The 17,414-nt window shown below is 34.5% G+C and overlaps 1 protein-coding gene and 2 long non-coding RNA genes across 3 annotated transcripts; all 3 read left to right on the plus strand.

Moving 5' to 3' along the window:
• The first annotated feature begins 215 nt into the window (after window positions 1-215).
• On the plus strand, window positions 216-1,170 carry LOC117620065. The gene is made up of 3 exons (XR_004584662.1): window positions 216-371; window positions 453-696; window positions 1,105-1,170. It is a non-coding gene; the product is annotated as an uncharacterized LOC117620065 (long non-coding RNA).
• A 754-nt stretch (window positions 1,171-1,924) lies between these two features.
• On the plus strand, window positions 1,925-3,019 carry LOC117617994 (protein FAR1-RELATED SEQUENCE 5-like). Its single transcript, XM_034347632.1, has one exon. The coding sequence runs from the start codon at window positions 1,925-1,927 to the stop codon at window positions 3,017-3,019; it is 1,095 nt and encodes a 364-aa protein (XP_034203523.1).
• A 286-nt stretch (window positions 3,020-3,305) lies between these two features.
• Window positions 3,306-4,168, plus strand: LOC117620339. The gene is made up of 3 exons (XR_004584738.1): window positions 3,306-3,575; window positions 3,661-3,796; window positions 4,065-4,168. It is a non-coding gene; the product is annotated as an uncharacterized LOC117620339 (long non-coding RNA).
• The last annotated feature ends 13,246 nt before the right edge of the window (window positions 4,169-17,414 follow it).

Consider the following 17,414-nt stretch of genomic DNA (forward strand, 5'->3'; position numbering starts at 1 on the left):
ATATTGGGCTGCAACAGTGGCGAAGCAGAGGTTATTATGAGGAGGTTATGTGCGGAATGATAACAACCATCAGTTTTAAATGAACGGTTCAGATTTAAGTAGGAAGTTTTGTTACAATCGGGTTAAAATTACCCATCACAAAATGAGCAACCCGGAACTTCTCTCTTATATCTCCTATTTTCTTTGAAACAGAGGTCCAAAGTCCTATGTCTGAAACTTCCTCTGGAGACAAACAAGAGCTGCCCCTTTCCAACTTCCAGAAGCCGAATTTGCTGCTCCAAAAAGAAAAAAAACGAAGACACTCAGCTGTGGAGGACGTTGCTGAAGAAGAAGGAACAAGGGTTGAAACCCACAACTCAATTCTTTCATTGGTATGTGATTTTTCAGCCCTATTGCAAACCTTTATTCAAAAAATATTATGTTTTGTTAAACCCCTGTCATTAATGTTGCAGAAAATGGTTCATCATTACCCATTACAACAACTATAACCTAAGAGCTCTCTTATTCTGTCTTTGTGTCACAAAAATTATTTGCAAGATCTTCATAGTAGAGAGAAAAGAAGAAAAAGAGAAACATGATATGTTGAAAGAGCCTCCAGTAGTCTCTCACTCGCCTAACTTTGCACTCCGTTTCTGAACAAGTAAAACCCAAGTTTTGAAGAACTTGTAGTACTCTTCTTCAACTCCAATTGCGATGGTAAGTCAAACACTGCAAAACCACTTCTCTTTGTTTCTTTGTTTCACTGATTTTGCTTTTAATGTTTTCCAATTTCTTGTAATCATTATTATTTTTTGTTCCCTTTTGTATTTATATTTCATTTGAAAAATTGATTTTTACAGTTTTTATTTTATTTTCATACGTAAATATTCTTCTTGCGTTTAACCCCTTACTGCTTTGGGTTTTATTATGATGCCTTTAGTATATTGGCTTTTAGCTTTGTTGAATCAATAATTAATAAATAATGAAAATAACAACACGTTAATCTAATGGTGATCTTTATGGGTCTTGCATACATACAATAAAAACAAGTTCTCTAAAAATATCTTGGGTTTGTTCTGCCTCAATTTATTTTATGGCTTTTTAATAATTGATAATCTGCTACAGGTTGACACAAGTTTGCATCTTAATTTTCCATATATGCTCTTATGGAAAAGTTTAATTGAATCAACATAGAGGAGACATTAAATGGAAAGCAAAAAACAAAAGGATCAATTTTGCCCCATAACATAGGGGAGTTGCATTCAAATTCTTGGATTTGTTGCTGGTAAGTTTTTTTTTTTTTAAATCATTATAAATGTCTTTGTTTTCAACTGATGATGGTACAAGATTTAAATTGCTTTCATAATTATTTTGTTTTGTTTTAGCTATTTCTGAAATGTTTGATTCAAATGTTATCTAAGGTATCAATAATCTGTGTGAGTAAAATGGTTGGGGACTCAGAGGAGAATGATGATTGTGTAATTGCTGATGAAATGATTTACATACCTGAAGTCAGAAATGAGAAAAGACCAAAAGTTGGGATGAAGTTCGATTCACTTGATTTCGTTTATGATTTCTACAATAGATATGCTTTATTGGCTGGCTTTAGTATTCGACGTCATTCCAGCGGGAGGGAAAAATACAGTAAAGAAATTCTAAGAAAAGAATTTGTATGTTGCAAACAAGGTGTGTTTAAAAAAGAAGAGCCTAGGGCGGTAAAAAGGCACCGAGGGATAAGTAGATGTGGTTGCAAGGCTAGGGTTGTTGTTGTGAAGGTTTCTGGGTGCAAACAGTATGCTTTCTCTCTCGTTGTAGAGGGACACAATCATACAATGACACCCCCAGAAAGAGTGCATTTTATGAGATCACATCGTCATATTTCAGAACCTGCAAAGCTACTCACAAAACAACTTGGTTTAGCTGATATATACCTACTCATAAAAAGATGAGTATTTTGGAGGTGCAATCTGGAGGAATGGAGAAAATTGGTTTTACCAAAAAGGATATTTACAATTTTGAATATTATGAGAGTAGCCTGATGAAGAACCATGATGTTGAACTGGTGACTGAGTATTTTTTAGCTGAACAGAAAAACAATAGATCATTTTATTTCAAGATTGAGGGAGATTCTAATGACAGGCTTACTCGATGTTTTTGGGCAGATGCAACTTCTAGACGAGCATATGGGTTTTATGGAGATGTTGTCGTGCTCGATACCACATTCAACACGAATCGATATGGCTTGCCATTTGCACCAATGTTGGGGGTTAATAACCATGGTCAGACAATTGTTTTAGCTTGTGCATTTTTAAGTAAGGAAACGACTGAGTCATTTATTTGGATGTTTGAGGAGTTTAAAAAAGCCATGCCAGGTGGTGAGCCAAAAATGATAATTACAGATCAAGATGCAGCTATGGCTAGAGCGATTTTTGAAGTATTCCCCACTACATTTCATCGACTTTGCATATGGCACATCACAACCAAGTTCTCTGATAAACTACCACGGACTGCTTATGAGGAATATTGGAAAGAGTTTAAGGAAACCATCTGGGAGATTGACAATATAGATGAATTTGAAGAAAAGTGGCATGCAATCATTACAAAATCTGGTTTGACTGACCATCCATGGCTGAGTTCAGTTTTTGATTTGCGAAAATCATGGGTTCCAGCCTATGTAAAACATATTTTTGCCACTGGAATGTCAAGCAGTCAAAGAGCAGAAGGCTCTCATGCATTTTTCAAGCAATATATATCAAGGAGAAATTCATTAATGGATTTCATAACACGATTTCAAAGGGCACTATCCCATCAACGTCAAAAAGAGTTACTTGCTGATCACATTGATGCATTTGAAAAGCCTCAATGCGCTCTATTGTTGACAATGGATAAACAAATGGCTGAAATATACACAAAGGCAATGTTCCAAAAGTTTGAACAGGAGCTAATGCAAAGTTTACCGTGTTTTATGGAACTGAAAATGGATGATGCTTCCAAAGCTATCTATAAAGTGAGTGAAAGGAAAAGGGGAAAACAAGAGTGACAGAAGTTGTATATGATAAATATTCCGATCAATGGTCGTGTAGCTGTAAAGGATTTGAATTTATTGGAATTTTTTGTTGCCATGCGCTGGCATTGTTAAAAAGGGAGCAAATTGAATATCTGCCCAATAAATACATTTTGAATAGATGGAAGAAAACTGCAAAATCTGGACTTGTGTCAGATTCAAATGGCAATGAAATTAAAGATTGTGAGAACAATTCTCTCCTAATAAAGCGAAGTAGAATGTCCAGACTTGCTTCAGATGTAATTGAGCATGCCTTAATGTCCGAAGAAGGTTGTGAGCTATTGTCCAATAACCTAAACGATACGCGGGTGATGTTGAAGTTATTGAATGATGGGGTTGGTCCTAGCGAAGTTGGAGGGTCCAGCTCCCAAACACGATATTTGAAGGACCCTAAGAGAGTAACGCACAAAGGAAGCTCCAAACGAGTGAAGGGAGCAAAGGAAACGAGAATGGAGCGAAGGATCCGACATTGTCAGCAGTGTGGACAAACTAGTCATGATATAAGACGATGCCCAAGAATGGCGAACACATCGTAAGATTGTACAAATATTTATAAATAATAGCTAAAATTCCAAGTGGTTTATTTTATTGTAATATTATGCTTGGTGTTTATGCAGGACATCCCCGTCAAACAATGAAGAATCAACTCCAATCAATCTTAGTGACCCGTTATTCGATGAATTTGATAGCATGCATGGACCTACCAAGTGATTTATGTTTTTACTATACGAAGCTCATTTGCCGTCAATATTGGTGAGCATTTTGAAATATGATTCAATATGAAGAAATCTTATTATTTTGTGTTGTTTCGTTTTGTATCAGCTTTTGTGTTTTTTTTCTTGATTGGTTTTGGTTTTCTTTGAAGTTTTTTTGTTTCTCGATTGGTGGTGTTAATTTTTTGGAGCCTTTCTTTCTTGCTTTCTTTTGCCTTTGTATTTTTCTGATGTTAGGTGTTTTAGGATTTTTCTTTCTTTTAAATAATCTCCCTCTTGAGATATTTGACAATTCTTTTTTATGGCAGTTGGACCTAGATTTTTGGCTTATGGAAGATTGTTGTCGTTGAGAACCTTCATCAATTTGGCTTTTTTTTTAATGACAGTTGGACCTATCAACTCTTAATTTTGACAATGCGCATGAAAGGCTGTCACATCCTTTTTTGAGAAAAGACGCTATATACATTCGGTGTATTTTGCGTGTATATTGTTCGTCTATTGCTTGTTATTGCAAGCTTATTAATTTTGTATTGATTGTTCATTGTCTTTGTATAGCCATATATTGCCTTTTATGATAATATGGGGACAATACAAGGCAATTGGGGGCAATACAGTGGCAATATAAAGGCAATTGGGCAATTTGGGGCAATACAGTGGCAAAATGAAGGCAATTAGGGGCTATATAGTGCCAATACTAGGGCAATAGGAGGCTATACATTGGCAATACAAAAACTCCAATAGTCCACAATTTTGGTGCACGATTTTGTAAACATTGCTATCTGAAGGATACATGAAATTTTGTGATAAGGTTATGGGATTATTTCGTACTAGTTATGTTGTTGTTTGTATTTGTTCTTCTGCTACTTTTGCTATCTTTCTTTATAATATATGTTTGTGGAATCCCTCAAAGTAAACATATACTGAGAAAAAAAAAATAGAGTGAAGATATAATCACTCATATAGACAAGGAGAAATATTATGTGATTGGACAATGCTTCTGACTGATATGTGAGGTTTTTCGGAAAAAATACGCCATTATTTCATGTGATTGGACTGATAGAGATACTTTACTAATTCCCTATGCGCTGTCATATTGACAACTTATTGAACACCCTTGACGTGTTCAAAGATTTAGATGCACGCACCCATGATGACTTCAAACCATTGTTCAATTATTATATATGTAGATTATTATAACAAAACACATACTTTTACAGCCTTATATATGAAAGGAAACTAATACTTGTATTATAAAAAATTAGATAATGAACATTAAGGAAATATACTTGTAATGTTGGTTATTGCAAAATATATTTTTATGGTTGAAAGGAAAGTGAGTTATCAAAAAATTCCGAACATTCACGGAAGATGCTTGTTGATGTAGGTTATTGAAGTTGAAGTTAACAAAGATATATAACTAAGGTTGAGAGGAAAGTGAGTTATCAAAATGCATTTGGATTCTTCATTATGAAATGGATGATTTATAGCTTCCCCAAGTTTTATAACATCACAAGGAGTTCCTAAGAATTTTTGATGTATTTTTTGGATTTTAAATTTATTTATTATGAATTTTAGAAGTAAAATCAAGAAAAATAATATTAAATATTATAGGCACCGTAAGTGTTTCCAAAAAGTGGTGTAACATGATTGCACCACATGTCATTTTGATTACTTTTCAAGTTTATCTTTTTAAAAAAAATTAAAAAAATTAAAATCATACAAATATACCAAAAATTGCTACAAACGCTTCACGACATCATCCTCGATTATGAAGGTCCAAAATTATGATTCCACATATTTGAGTTCAAGGTAATCGTTGGATCAAAGAACATGAGTGTTAAGTTACAAAACATCAACTAGCGGTTTATATTGTTTAAAAATAAATTTGAGTTTACATTATCACTTTGCATTTTTATAAGTGAAAATTTTACTTTTATAGTTTGATGGTGTAGAGAATGTCACAATGAGTTCTTAGGAATTTTTGGTGTATTTTTTGGATTTTTAATTAACTAATTACGAATTTAATAAGTAAAATCTAGGAAAAATAATATTAAATAGTATATGGTAACATGTGGCAGCAGCTAAAGGTGGTGCTGTCAGTGTTTCCAACAGGTGGCGTACAATGATTGCTCCACATGTCATTTTGATTTCTTTTCCAATTTTATATATTAAAATTCTTTAAAAAAATAATTAAAAATCAGAAAAATACACCGAAAATTGCTAAAAACTCCTCAAGACATCATCCTTGATTATGGAGGTCTAAAATCATGATTCACGTATTTGAGTTTAAGGTAATCGTTGGATTAAAGAACATGAGTATTATATTATAGGACATCAACTAGTATTTTCAATTATTTAGAAAAAAAAAAAAAGTTGAGTTTTTGTTATCACTTTACATTTTTATAAATAAAAATTATATTTTTAGAGCTTGATGACATAGATAATGTCACAAGAAGTTCCTAGGAATTTTCGGTGTATTTTTTGGATTTCAAATTAATTTGTTACGAATTTTAGAAATTAAATCCAAGAAAAATACTATTAAATGGTATAGGCTGACAAGTGGCAAAGCTGAAGGTGGCGTTGTCAGTGTTTCTAATAGGTGGCATCCTCCGATTGCGCCACATATCATTTTGATTACTTTTTTCAAGTTTATCTTTAAAAATTATTTTAAAAAATTAAAAATCAGAAAAATACACCAAAAATTGATACAAACTCCTCACGACATCATCCTCAATTATGGAGGTCCAACATCATGATTCACATATTTGAGTTTAAGGTAATTGTTGGATCAAAGAACATGAGTGTTAAGTTATAGAACATCAACTAAATTTTATGTTGTTTAGAAACAAATTTGAGTTTTCGTTATCATTTTATATAATTTAAAATTTATACTTTAAGATATTGAGGGTGTATAGAATGTCAGAAAGGGTTTCTAGAAATTTTTTTCTGTATTTTTGGGATTTTTAATTAATTTATTATGAATTTTAGAAGTTGAATTCATGAAAAATAATATGAAATAGTATAGGGCGTCACATGACAGCAGCTGAAGATGGCGCCATTATCCAACAGGTGGCGTCCCATGATTGCTCCACATGTTGTTTTGATAATTTTTTTCAAGTTTATCTTTAAGATTTCATTAAAAAATTATCAAAAATACAACGAAAATTGCTACAAACTCCTTATGACATTATCTTCGACTCTGAAGATTGAAAATAAAGATTCCACATATTTGAGTTCATGGTAATCATCGGATCAAAGAACATGAATATTAGGTTATAAACATCAATTAGTGTTTTAGACCACTTAGAATCAAAGTTGAGTTTTTATTATTAATTTACATTTGTATAAGTCAAAATTGTACTTTTAGAGCTTGAATGTGTAGAAAATGTCACAAGGAGTTTCTAGGAATTTTCAATGTATTTTTTGAATTTTGAATTAATTTTTTTATGAAATTTAGAAGTTAAATTCAAGATAAATAATATTAAATCATTCTGAGTGACATGTGGCAACAACTGAAGGTGGTGCCGTCAGTGTTTCCCTCAACAAGTGGGGACCCACAATTGGTCTATACCCTTTAATATTATTTTTCTAGTATTTAAATTTTAAAATGCATAATAAATAAATTAAGAATCATAAAAATACATCGAAAATTGCTACAAACTCCTCACGACATCATCCTTGATTATGGAGGTCCAAAATCATGATTTTAACGTATTGGAGCTTACAATAATCGTTTAATCAAATAACTTGAGTGTTATGTTATGAAACATTAACTAGTGTTTTAAATTGTTTAGCAACAAAGATGAGTTTTTGTTATTAGTTATATTTTTATAAGTGGAAGTTATATTTTCAGAGTTTGAGGGCATATAGAATGCCACAAGGAGTCTATAGGACGTTCTAGTGTATTTTTTAGATTTTTAATTTATTAATTATGAATTTAGAAGTTAAATCCCAAAAGAATAATATTAAATCATAGGGAATCACACGTGGCAGTCCCAGAAAGGAGAGCTGTCATTATTTTCGACAGACGGTGTCCTATGATTGCACCACATTTCATTATTATTATATTATTATTTACCCTAAATTATTATTATATTATTATTTATCCTAAATTATTATTATATTACATTTAGGCCCCGTTTGGGATTGCTTTTGTGGGCAAAAATCTGTTTCACTTTAAAGTTAAGTAGTTTAAGGTGTTTGGTAAAAATAAAATATCCCGATTATTTTAAAAACAGTGGCCTTTTGACAGCAGCTTTTAAAAGTAGACTCTAGGTTACTTTTCAAAGTTGCTTTCAAAAGAAGCAGAGATGAACATTTAATGAATTTTTTTAATTCCCAAAATACCATAATTCATTTTTAAAAATGACACTACCTCCACTTCCACATCCAACTCCACCACTTGCACCACCACATTCACAACCTCCACAACCACTGCCACCGCAACAACCACCACCACATCCTTCTCCTCCTCATCCTCCACCTCCATCTCCACTTCCACCACCACCACCACCTCCACCTTCACCTCCACCTCCACCTCCACTACCACAACCACCACCACCACTACTACCACAACCACCTCCTCCTCCAAAACCTCCATAACCACCACCATGCTGCAACTAACACCACCACCACCAGCAGTGGCGGATCCAGGAATTTTTCAGGAGAGGGGCAATAATGATTTTGGTACTGCCCAAAGACTGAATAAAAAACATATTTTGAAATGAACTAGACCTTCATATAATTTTAGAGTTAATTAGCACGGTAATACAAAAAATAATAATAATAATAATAAAATATTACCATAGTAAAAAGATTAGATCAACAAACAAGTTGTGTCAATCAAGTCCTAATTAAACAAAAACTCTAATATTCAAATTGTGATGTGAGAGCATCGTCCAAGGATTCTTCTTTGTTTTATTTTTTTGGACAAATGAGCTTTTTCAAATTGGAAGCGTGAGATTATAATAAAATATTTATTATAATAACCAAGTAATTGAAGCAAAGTATTGAATTTTGAAACAGCTGTTATTTAGGTTGCACCAACACTGAAGAGTTTGATTTTTAAACAACTTCATTGAAACATGCGTTTCATTGAACCTAAATCCTAACTACGACGCCGTTTGTGAAACTTGAAAAAAGGGTTGTCTTCTTCGTTCGTGAACTAGAGTCTCCCTAAGCAACACACCTCTGCAACTCCTTCTGCATCACTGCACGTGCCCCAATCGTGTTACTTGCCAAACTAATGGAGCCTTGATGCGATTTCAAGAGGCCTCAGATCGACGCACTCCATGAGGTGCGTCTTGATAGCACCTTTTAAAAAGCCAAAGAGCAAAGGGGCAAATCCAGTAACTTCATAGCGACGCCTCTGTAGGTCCGCCACTGACCACCACCGCCACTTCCACAATCGCCATCCCTACCACCACCACTGCCACAACCACCAACTCCACCTTCATCACCACAACCACCTTCACTCCATCATTACCACTACCACCACATGATTAGTACATAAGACTTTTAACATCATGTCTATTTTAGTCATTATTCACAGTTACAATAATTTTATATTAAAATTTACCAAACGGTTTTGACATTGCTTTTTGTACTAACAGCACTTTAAAAATATTGTTTACCAAACATAGAGCTTCTTTACTTTACAGCTAATTATTTTCAAAGCACAGTATAAGTAACTTTTCTTAAAATTGATAGCAATCCCAAACTAGGCCTTAACCCTAAATTATTATTATATTCCTTTTTACCATAAACTATTATTATCTACCTTAAATTATTACTATATTAGTTTTTACCCTATATTGTTATTATATTTTCTTTTACCCTAAATTATTATTATATTTCCTTTTACCCTATATTATTATTATATTGCTCACCTCTATACCAAATTTTTATTTTATTATTATATTGCTTTTTATCCTAAATGACTATTATTTTGCAATATCACGTGGATTTAAATGAAAATATATATTTTAAACATAATTTAAAATTGTATTACAATCTAAAAGATTATTTTTTAAAAATTTAAAAATTATTAAATTTAAAAATATAAAAAATAAAAATAAAAAAAACCTACAACTCCCTCTCTTTTTCTCTCCCGCTCACCCTTTGCCCACCCTAAACCTACAACCCCCTTTACGCTCTCTCTCCCTCCCTTTTCCAAGGCCCAACGCCAACCACCCCGAAGGAAAAAAAAACAATGAACCTGCCCCCATCCCTTTTTCTTTCTTCTTTTAAATAACAACCCCAGCCCCTCCCAACCCCCTACCCTCTATCCCCCAGACAGCCATACTCTTGTTAGTACATCCACCCCAAATTGAATCACATGATGCTTCTACTGTTACTTCTTAGGCCTTCAGAAATCTTCCAAATCAACTTGTATTGGCTAATATGCATCTCTTGGAATATTATCTTGTCCCATCAAAAGAAAAAAATACAAACATGGCTAAAACCCAAACCCAGAAAGAATGCTTTTTCAAATTTCATTTAAAAAGAAGAATTATGAGAGAACAATCAAAATAGAAAAAGTGGGCATGATTATTAATATCAAATATGTGGGAAGTTCATGATGAAAATGGTACATGAACATTTCTTTGTAAAGTTTGGTGGAAAATCAGAATCTGTAAAAAATAAAATAAAAGAAGTATTAGAAGAAAAAAAAAGGGAGGAAATTCATTCATCCTAGCCCAGCCCACTACCTCCCCTCGATTCTTACTACCCTAGCCTGGTAGCCACGCCTCCACCACAACCATCCCACCCCACACCCAGCTCTCTCTCCTTTTTTCCAGCCCCATCGCCAACAAACTGAGGAAAAAAAAAAAAAACCAGCAAAGCCACCCTATCCCCAACCCAACCATTCTCTCTCTCTCTCTCTCCTCTCTCTCTCTCTCTCTCTCTCTCTCTCTCTCTCTCTCTCTCTCTCTATATATATATATATATATATACACACACACCACAGAATGTTCTCAAGAACTCAGCTATATTATATGTTTGTGGAATCCGTAAACATATACTGAGAAAAAAAATTAGAGTGAGGATATAGTCACTTATATAGAAGAGGAGAAATATTCAGTAAATTTTAAAAATGCTTCTAACTGATGTGTGAGCTTTTTCAAAAAAAAATGTGCCATCATTTTATGTGATTGGACATGATAGAGATACTTGACTGATTCCCTATACGGTGTCGTATTAACAACTTATTGAACACCTTTGACGTATTTAAAGATCTAGACGCACGCACTCATGACGACTTCAAACCATTGTCTAATTATAACAAAACAGATACTTTTACAACCTTATATATGAAAGGCAACTAATACTTGTATTATTAACAATTAGATAATGAACATTAAGGAAATATACTTGTAATGTTGGTTATTGCAAAATATATTTTTTTCGGTTGAAAGGAAAGTGAGTTATCAAAAAATTTCAAACATTCACGGGAGATGCTTGTTGATGTAGGTTATTGAAGTTGAAGTTAACAAGGATATATAGCTAGGTTGAGAGGAAAGTGAGTTATCAAAAGGCGTTTGGATTTTTTTCATTATGAAATGGATGATTTATAGCTTCCCCAAGTTTTATAACATCACAAGAAGGCCGAAGCAATTTTCGGGGCATTTTTTCGATCATCCTACTATTTATTACCATTTTTTCAAGAATTCTGCACTAAAAAAAAGTCAAAATAAATGCAATAGGACACATGGCGCGTCCTCAGTGCATCACCTTTCAGCAGTTGCACACATGCACATCAGTCAACATGGCCACATCCTTGCTTTTTACTCTAAATTATTATTTTATTATTTTTTCTTACAAAATTCATAACTAAATACACAAAAATTGAAAAAATATTCTGAAAATTGCTATGAACTCATTGAGACTTCATCTTCCTTACTAATTCCCTGGATCACGGTTAGGCATTTTAAAAGACGATTCCGAACATTCATGGAAGATGTTTGTTGATGTAGGTTATTGAAGTTGAAGTTAATAAGGATATACAGCTAGGGTTGAGTGGAAAGTGAGTTATCAAAAGGCGTTTGTATTTTTTTCATTACGAAATGGATGATTTATAGATTCCTCAAGTTTTATAACATCACAAGAAGGCCGAAGCAATTTTCTAGGCATTTTTCTGATTTTCCTACTATTATTACCATTTTTTCAAGAATTTTGCACTAAAAAAATCAAAATAAAAGCAAAAGGACACATGGCGCGACCTGAGTGCAGCACCTTTCAACAGTTGCACATGTGTACGTCAGTCAACATGGCCACATCCTTGCTTTTTACCATAAATTATTATTTTATTACTTTTTTCTTACAAAATTCATAACTAAATATGCAAAAATTGAAAAAATGTTCCAAAAATTGCTACAAACTCATTGAGACTTCATCTTCCTTACTGAATTCCCTGGATCATGGTTAGTCATTTTAAAAAATGATTCCAAACATTCATGGGAGATGTTTGTTGATGTAGGTTATTGAAGTTGAAGTTAATAAGGATATATAGCTAGGGTTGAGAGGAAAGTGAGTTGTCAAAAGGCGTTTGTATTTTTTCATTATGAAAATGGATGATTAATACCCCAAGTTTTCTAATGTCACAAGGAGGCCGGAGCAAATTTCGAGGCATTTTTTTCAATTTTCATATTATTTAATACCAAATTTTCAAGAATTTTGCACTAAAAAAAAGTAAAAATAAATGCAATAGACACATGGCGAGACCTGAGCACATCACCTTTCAGCAATTGCACACGTGTACGTCAGTCAACATGGCCACATCCTTGCTTTTTTAGTCTAAATTATTATTTTATTATTTTTTCTTACAAAATTCATAACTAAATACACAAAAATTGAAAAAATGTTCCAAAAATTGCTTCGAACTCATTGAGACCTCATTTTCCTTACTGAATTCCCCGGATCATGGTTACGCTACATTATTATTATATTGTTATTTATCCAAAATTATTATTATATTACTTTTTAACCTTTATATTTATTAATGTTTTTTTACCCTAAATTATTTTTTTATTGTTATTTTGCTATGCAAAGAAACCATTTCATGTGCTAATTAGTTTCTCTCTTTTCTTTTATTTCTAAGATTTCATTATTGACAGGTTTTTCTTGGAGCTTGGAGGAATGTTGGCTATAGTTCTCAGCTGATGGGAGGGGGAGGAAGGAGAACATGACGAATTTTATAGGGGCAGGAATAACGTTTCTTCCTTTCAATTTTCTAAATGTAGTTTTTGTTCTTAAAACTTCAGTCTGACTCACCTTGGAATGCGTTCACTTGAGAAACACGCCCTTGATTGCAGGAGCTGGGTTTTTCTAAAATGGGTAAGAGCAATGTTGTTCACTTGTCAAAGTATTTGCTATACACGTGTACAAGTTCCCAAATGTATTCTCCTTTTAAATAAATAAAAAATTATTATTGTTTCTCTTTCTTCTTGCCTCCATCTCTCTCTTTTTTTTTTTCTTTCTTTTTGGATGAGCTAAGGGGGCCAAGCCCCATAAACAACACTTAAACAAGATTAATACAGACTAGACGGGTCTTGTGAACCCCAGCAATATCATTTGCGAGAGTCGAGCCCACCCACTCAGGGGCATTACAAAGAGATGAACTCCCAGTTCACCATTGTAACTTGAAACTCTCTTTCTTTTTTTAATTCTTTCACTCCCTTTCGAATAACTCTCTCTCTCTCTCTCTCTCTCTCTCTCTCTCTCTCTCTCCATCTTTTCTTCTCTCCATCAGTCTTCATCGAACTCTGTATGTGTACAAATTTGGGTAAAGGCCAAATACTGGAGCTGTTCTTGTTGGAGTTTTGATAATGTATCAGTTTTGTTGTAGAGAAAGTATTTGAAGAAATGCAGCAGAGAATCAAAGAGATGGTGCATGTGAGAGAGAGAGAATATTACTCAGCTCCAAATAGCAATAGAATGCAACGTACACACACACTTTTCATTTCTAACAGAACATTCCTTTTGTACTGCAGAGAATATGATCTCAGCCATACAATTTAGTGTCAGCAATATGAGCTGCACAATTAGCATGAGCTAGGACCTATGAGACCTATAGAATGAAATCTAAGCCTTACACCTGTCTAGCTAACGAACTTTAAACCAGTAAATAATTTACATTTCAACATTCCCTTCTAAATTGTTAACTGGTTTAACTCCAAGTAATCCTCTCAAATAGTTGAATCGATCTTTAGGCATAGCTGTGGTAAAGATGTCAGCCACTTGTTCTTCAGACTTGCAATATTTTAAATCCACTATACCATCTTGAAGAGCATCTCAGATGAAATGATACCTGCGATTTATGTGCTTGGTCTTTTGATGAAAGACTGGATGTCTTGTCATTGCAATAGCTGAAGTATTGTCCATCATTAATGGAGTTGCATCAGTTTGCAGTTCTCCAAAATCCTCTAGAACAAACCTCAACCATATAGCCTGCGTCGTAGCTTCATTTGCACTGACATATTCAGCTTCGACTGTGAAGAGAGCAACACTATGTTGCTTGACTGATGCCCAAGAGAACACTCTACTGCCAAAAGAGAAAGCACAGCCTGAGGTGCTTCTCATGTCATCTTGAATTCCACTCCAGTCACTATCACAGAATCCAATTAGGACAACTTTTTTTCCCTTCTGATATTCTATACCAAAATCAATTGTGCCATTGGATATACCTCAGCACTTTCTTAGCTGTTCCATTGTGTTTCCTAGTTGGACAATACATGAACCTAGCTAATAAGCTAGCTGCAAACATTATGTCTGGTCTTGTAGCTGTCAAATATAACAAACTACCCATAATCTGCCTATATTCACTCTCATCTGCAGGATCACTTCCATCATCCTTGCATAATTTTTCACTTGCCACAAGAGGAGTACTAACCGGCTTACATTGCTTCAAACCAAACTTGTTCAGCAATGTCAGCGCATACTTCTTTTGATTTATGAAAATGCAGAATTCAGTTTGAATCACTGCCATGCCAAGGAAGTGATATAAAAGACCTAAGTCAGTCATTTCATACCTTCTCATCATTTCAGACTTGAATTATGCAATCAATTCCCCATTGCTTCCTGTATACACAATGTCATCAACATAGATTGAGACAATTAGAGTTCCAAAGTCTTCCTTAGTCTTGCAGTACAATGTGGCCTCACTTGTGCTTCTGACATATCCACAGCTGATGAGGTAGGCATTGATCTCCTCATACCAGCCTCTTGGAGCCTGTTTCAAACCATACAGAGCTTTCTTCAATTTATACACTTTATCTTCATAGTTTGGAACCACAAATCCATCAGGCTGATTAACATAAACCTCTTCTTTGAGTACACCATTTAGAAATGCATATTTAACGTCTAACTGGTATAATTTCCACCCCTTTTGAGCTGCCAAAGCTATGAGGGTTCTGATGGTGTCAAGAATGGGCACAGGAGCAAAAGTCTCATTGAAATCAATTCCAGGCTTCTGTGCATAGCCTTTGACTACCAGCCTAGCCTTATGCTTCTGTATTGAGCCATCGAGGTTCAGTTTCGTTTTATAGACCCATTTAACACCAATTACAGGTTTATCACTCGGTCTGTCCACTAGTTCCCAAGTTCCATTCTTCTCAATCATCTCCATTTCTATCTCCATTGCCTTATTCCAAGCTTTATCCCTTGAAGCTTCAGCAAAACTTTCTAGTTCAATGATGCTCATATTGCATCTAGCATATATCTCAGTGATATCTCTGAGCTTCACATGTGTAGAACTTGGTGATTCATCCGATGAATCAGCATTTGAAACATCTATGATCATCTCAATTGAGCTGTAGATATTTTCAAGCTGTGTTACTGGTGTAGATGAAGTTGTGACTTCATATTCTTCTTCAGTACTTCCAGGATTGTCTTCAAAGTTCATTGGAACCGTGATATACTCAATGGTTTGTTTGTCCCAATCCCATAATGCACCTTCATAAAAATAACACTTCTAGATATAGTTATCTTCTTTGTCTGTAGGTTGTATGTAGCCTTTTTCACGTTTGCCATAGCCAACAAAAATGCTTTTTGACGGCTGAGTCTTCCAATTTAGACCTTAATTGACTAGGAACATGGCAAAAACAGATGGAACCAGACACTCTCAAGTGTTTAATTCCAGGCCTTCTCCCACTAAAAACTTCAAAAAGGAATTGTGTTCTCTAAAGCCTTTGTAGGACATCTATTTTGAATGTAGACAGCAGTATTCACTGCCTCTCCCAGAACATGTATTTGTAGTTTCTTCTCATTCATCATTGCCTTGCTCATTTCTACTATTGTCCTGTTCTTTCTCTCAGCAACTCCATTTTGCTGAGGTGAATAGACCACAATTAGTTGTCTTTCCAACCCAAGTTCATCACAAAACTGCAGAAATTCAGTGGAGGTGTATTCTCCACCTCTGTCACTTCTAAGTTTCTTGATTTTGTAGCCACTTTGCAATTCCACCATAGCTTTAAACTTCTTGAAAATATTAAACACTTCTGACTTAAATTGCATGAAATACACCCAGCACATTCTAGTGCAGTCATCAATGAAAGTCAAGAAGTATTTATTTCCCCATATTGTGGTAGTTTGCATTGGTCCACAGACATCTGAATGCACCAGCTCTAGTGGCACACTTGCTCTCCACGTTTTCTCTTTACCAAACGCTTCTCTGTGTGCTTTTCCAATTGCACACCCTTGATAGATTCTCTCTGCATTGCCTATTTCAGGTAATCCATAGACCAGCTCTTGTTGTTGTAACAACCTCAGACTCTACATATTCAAATAACCAAACCTCCTATGCCAACACCAAGTGGATTCTTCAACAGTTGCCTTCATAGCTATAGAATTTGCATACTTTAGTGAAAGTGGAAAACATTTATTTCCTGTCATGGAAACTTTTGCCACAAAGTTTTCCATGCAACTATCATCAAATATCTCCACCATGGAATTTCCAAAAATCAGATAATAGATCTAAATCAGTAACATTATAGAGAAAATGAGAGAAATCCAGAATATTTGTGTGGAGAAACGAATGGAAAAAACAAGAGAAATAGGAAGAAGGAGAGGGAAAAGGAAGAAAATAACTGGCGGAGGAAATAAAATAACTAGCCTAGATTGATTTGTGTTTAGTTGTTGTCTGTGCTTAGCCCTGTTTGTTAAGAAGGAGGAGAAGCAGGAGCAGGGAGGCAACGGAGAGAAGAATAATAAAAGAAATAGGGAGACAACCGAGAGAAAAGAGAAAAACTAATTAAAAAAAGAAAGGGAGAGAGAGAGAGAGAGAGAGAGAGAGAAGGTAGACATTGAGTACTTCGATTGTGAATGGCAGTGCTCAACGAGTAATGCCAATGCGGTTGTAGCATAAAGAGGATACTAATGTTAGCCATTTGATCAATCTAACGGCCCAGTAAGTAGTCCCCGCAAATAACCTCCGCATAGAATCTCCGCATTACAGTCTCGCCGTTTAAGACACACTGTGGTTGAGCTTCCAGCTTTAGGGCCCAAAACACGTCCATTGGGAGTAGAGACACGCAAACACAAGAAATTAATGTATAGGCGCCCAAGCTTCAGTCCATGGTTAAAGAAGTATTAAAAGCAATGTGCAAGCATCTTACGCCTAAGAAATATACAGCAAACAACTACATTATTATAAAAGAGAA

This window comes from Prunus dulcis, chromosome 2, assembly GCF_902201215.1.
Source record: "Prunus dulcis chromosome 2, ALMONDv2, whole genome shotgun sequence".
NCBI lineage: Eukaryota > Viridiplantae > Streptophyta > Magnoliopsida > Rosales > Rosaceae > Prunus > Prunus dulcis.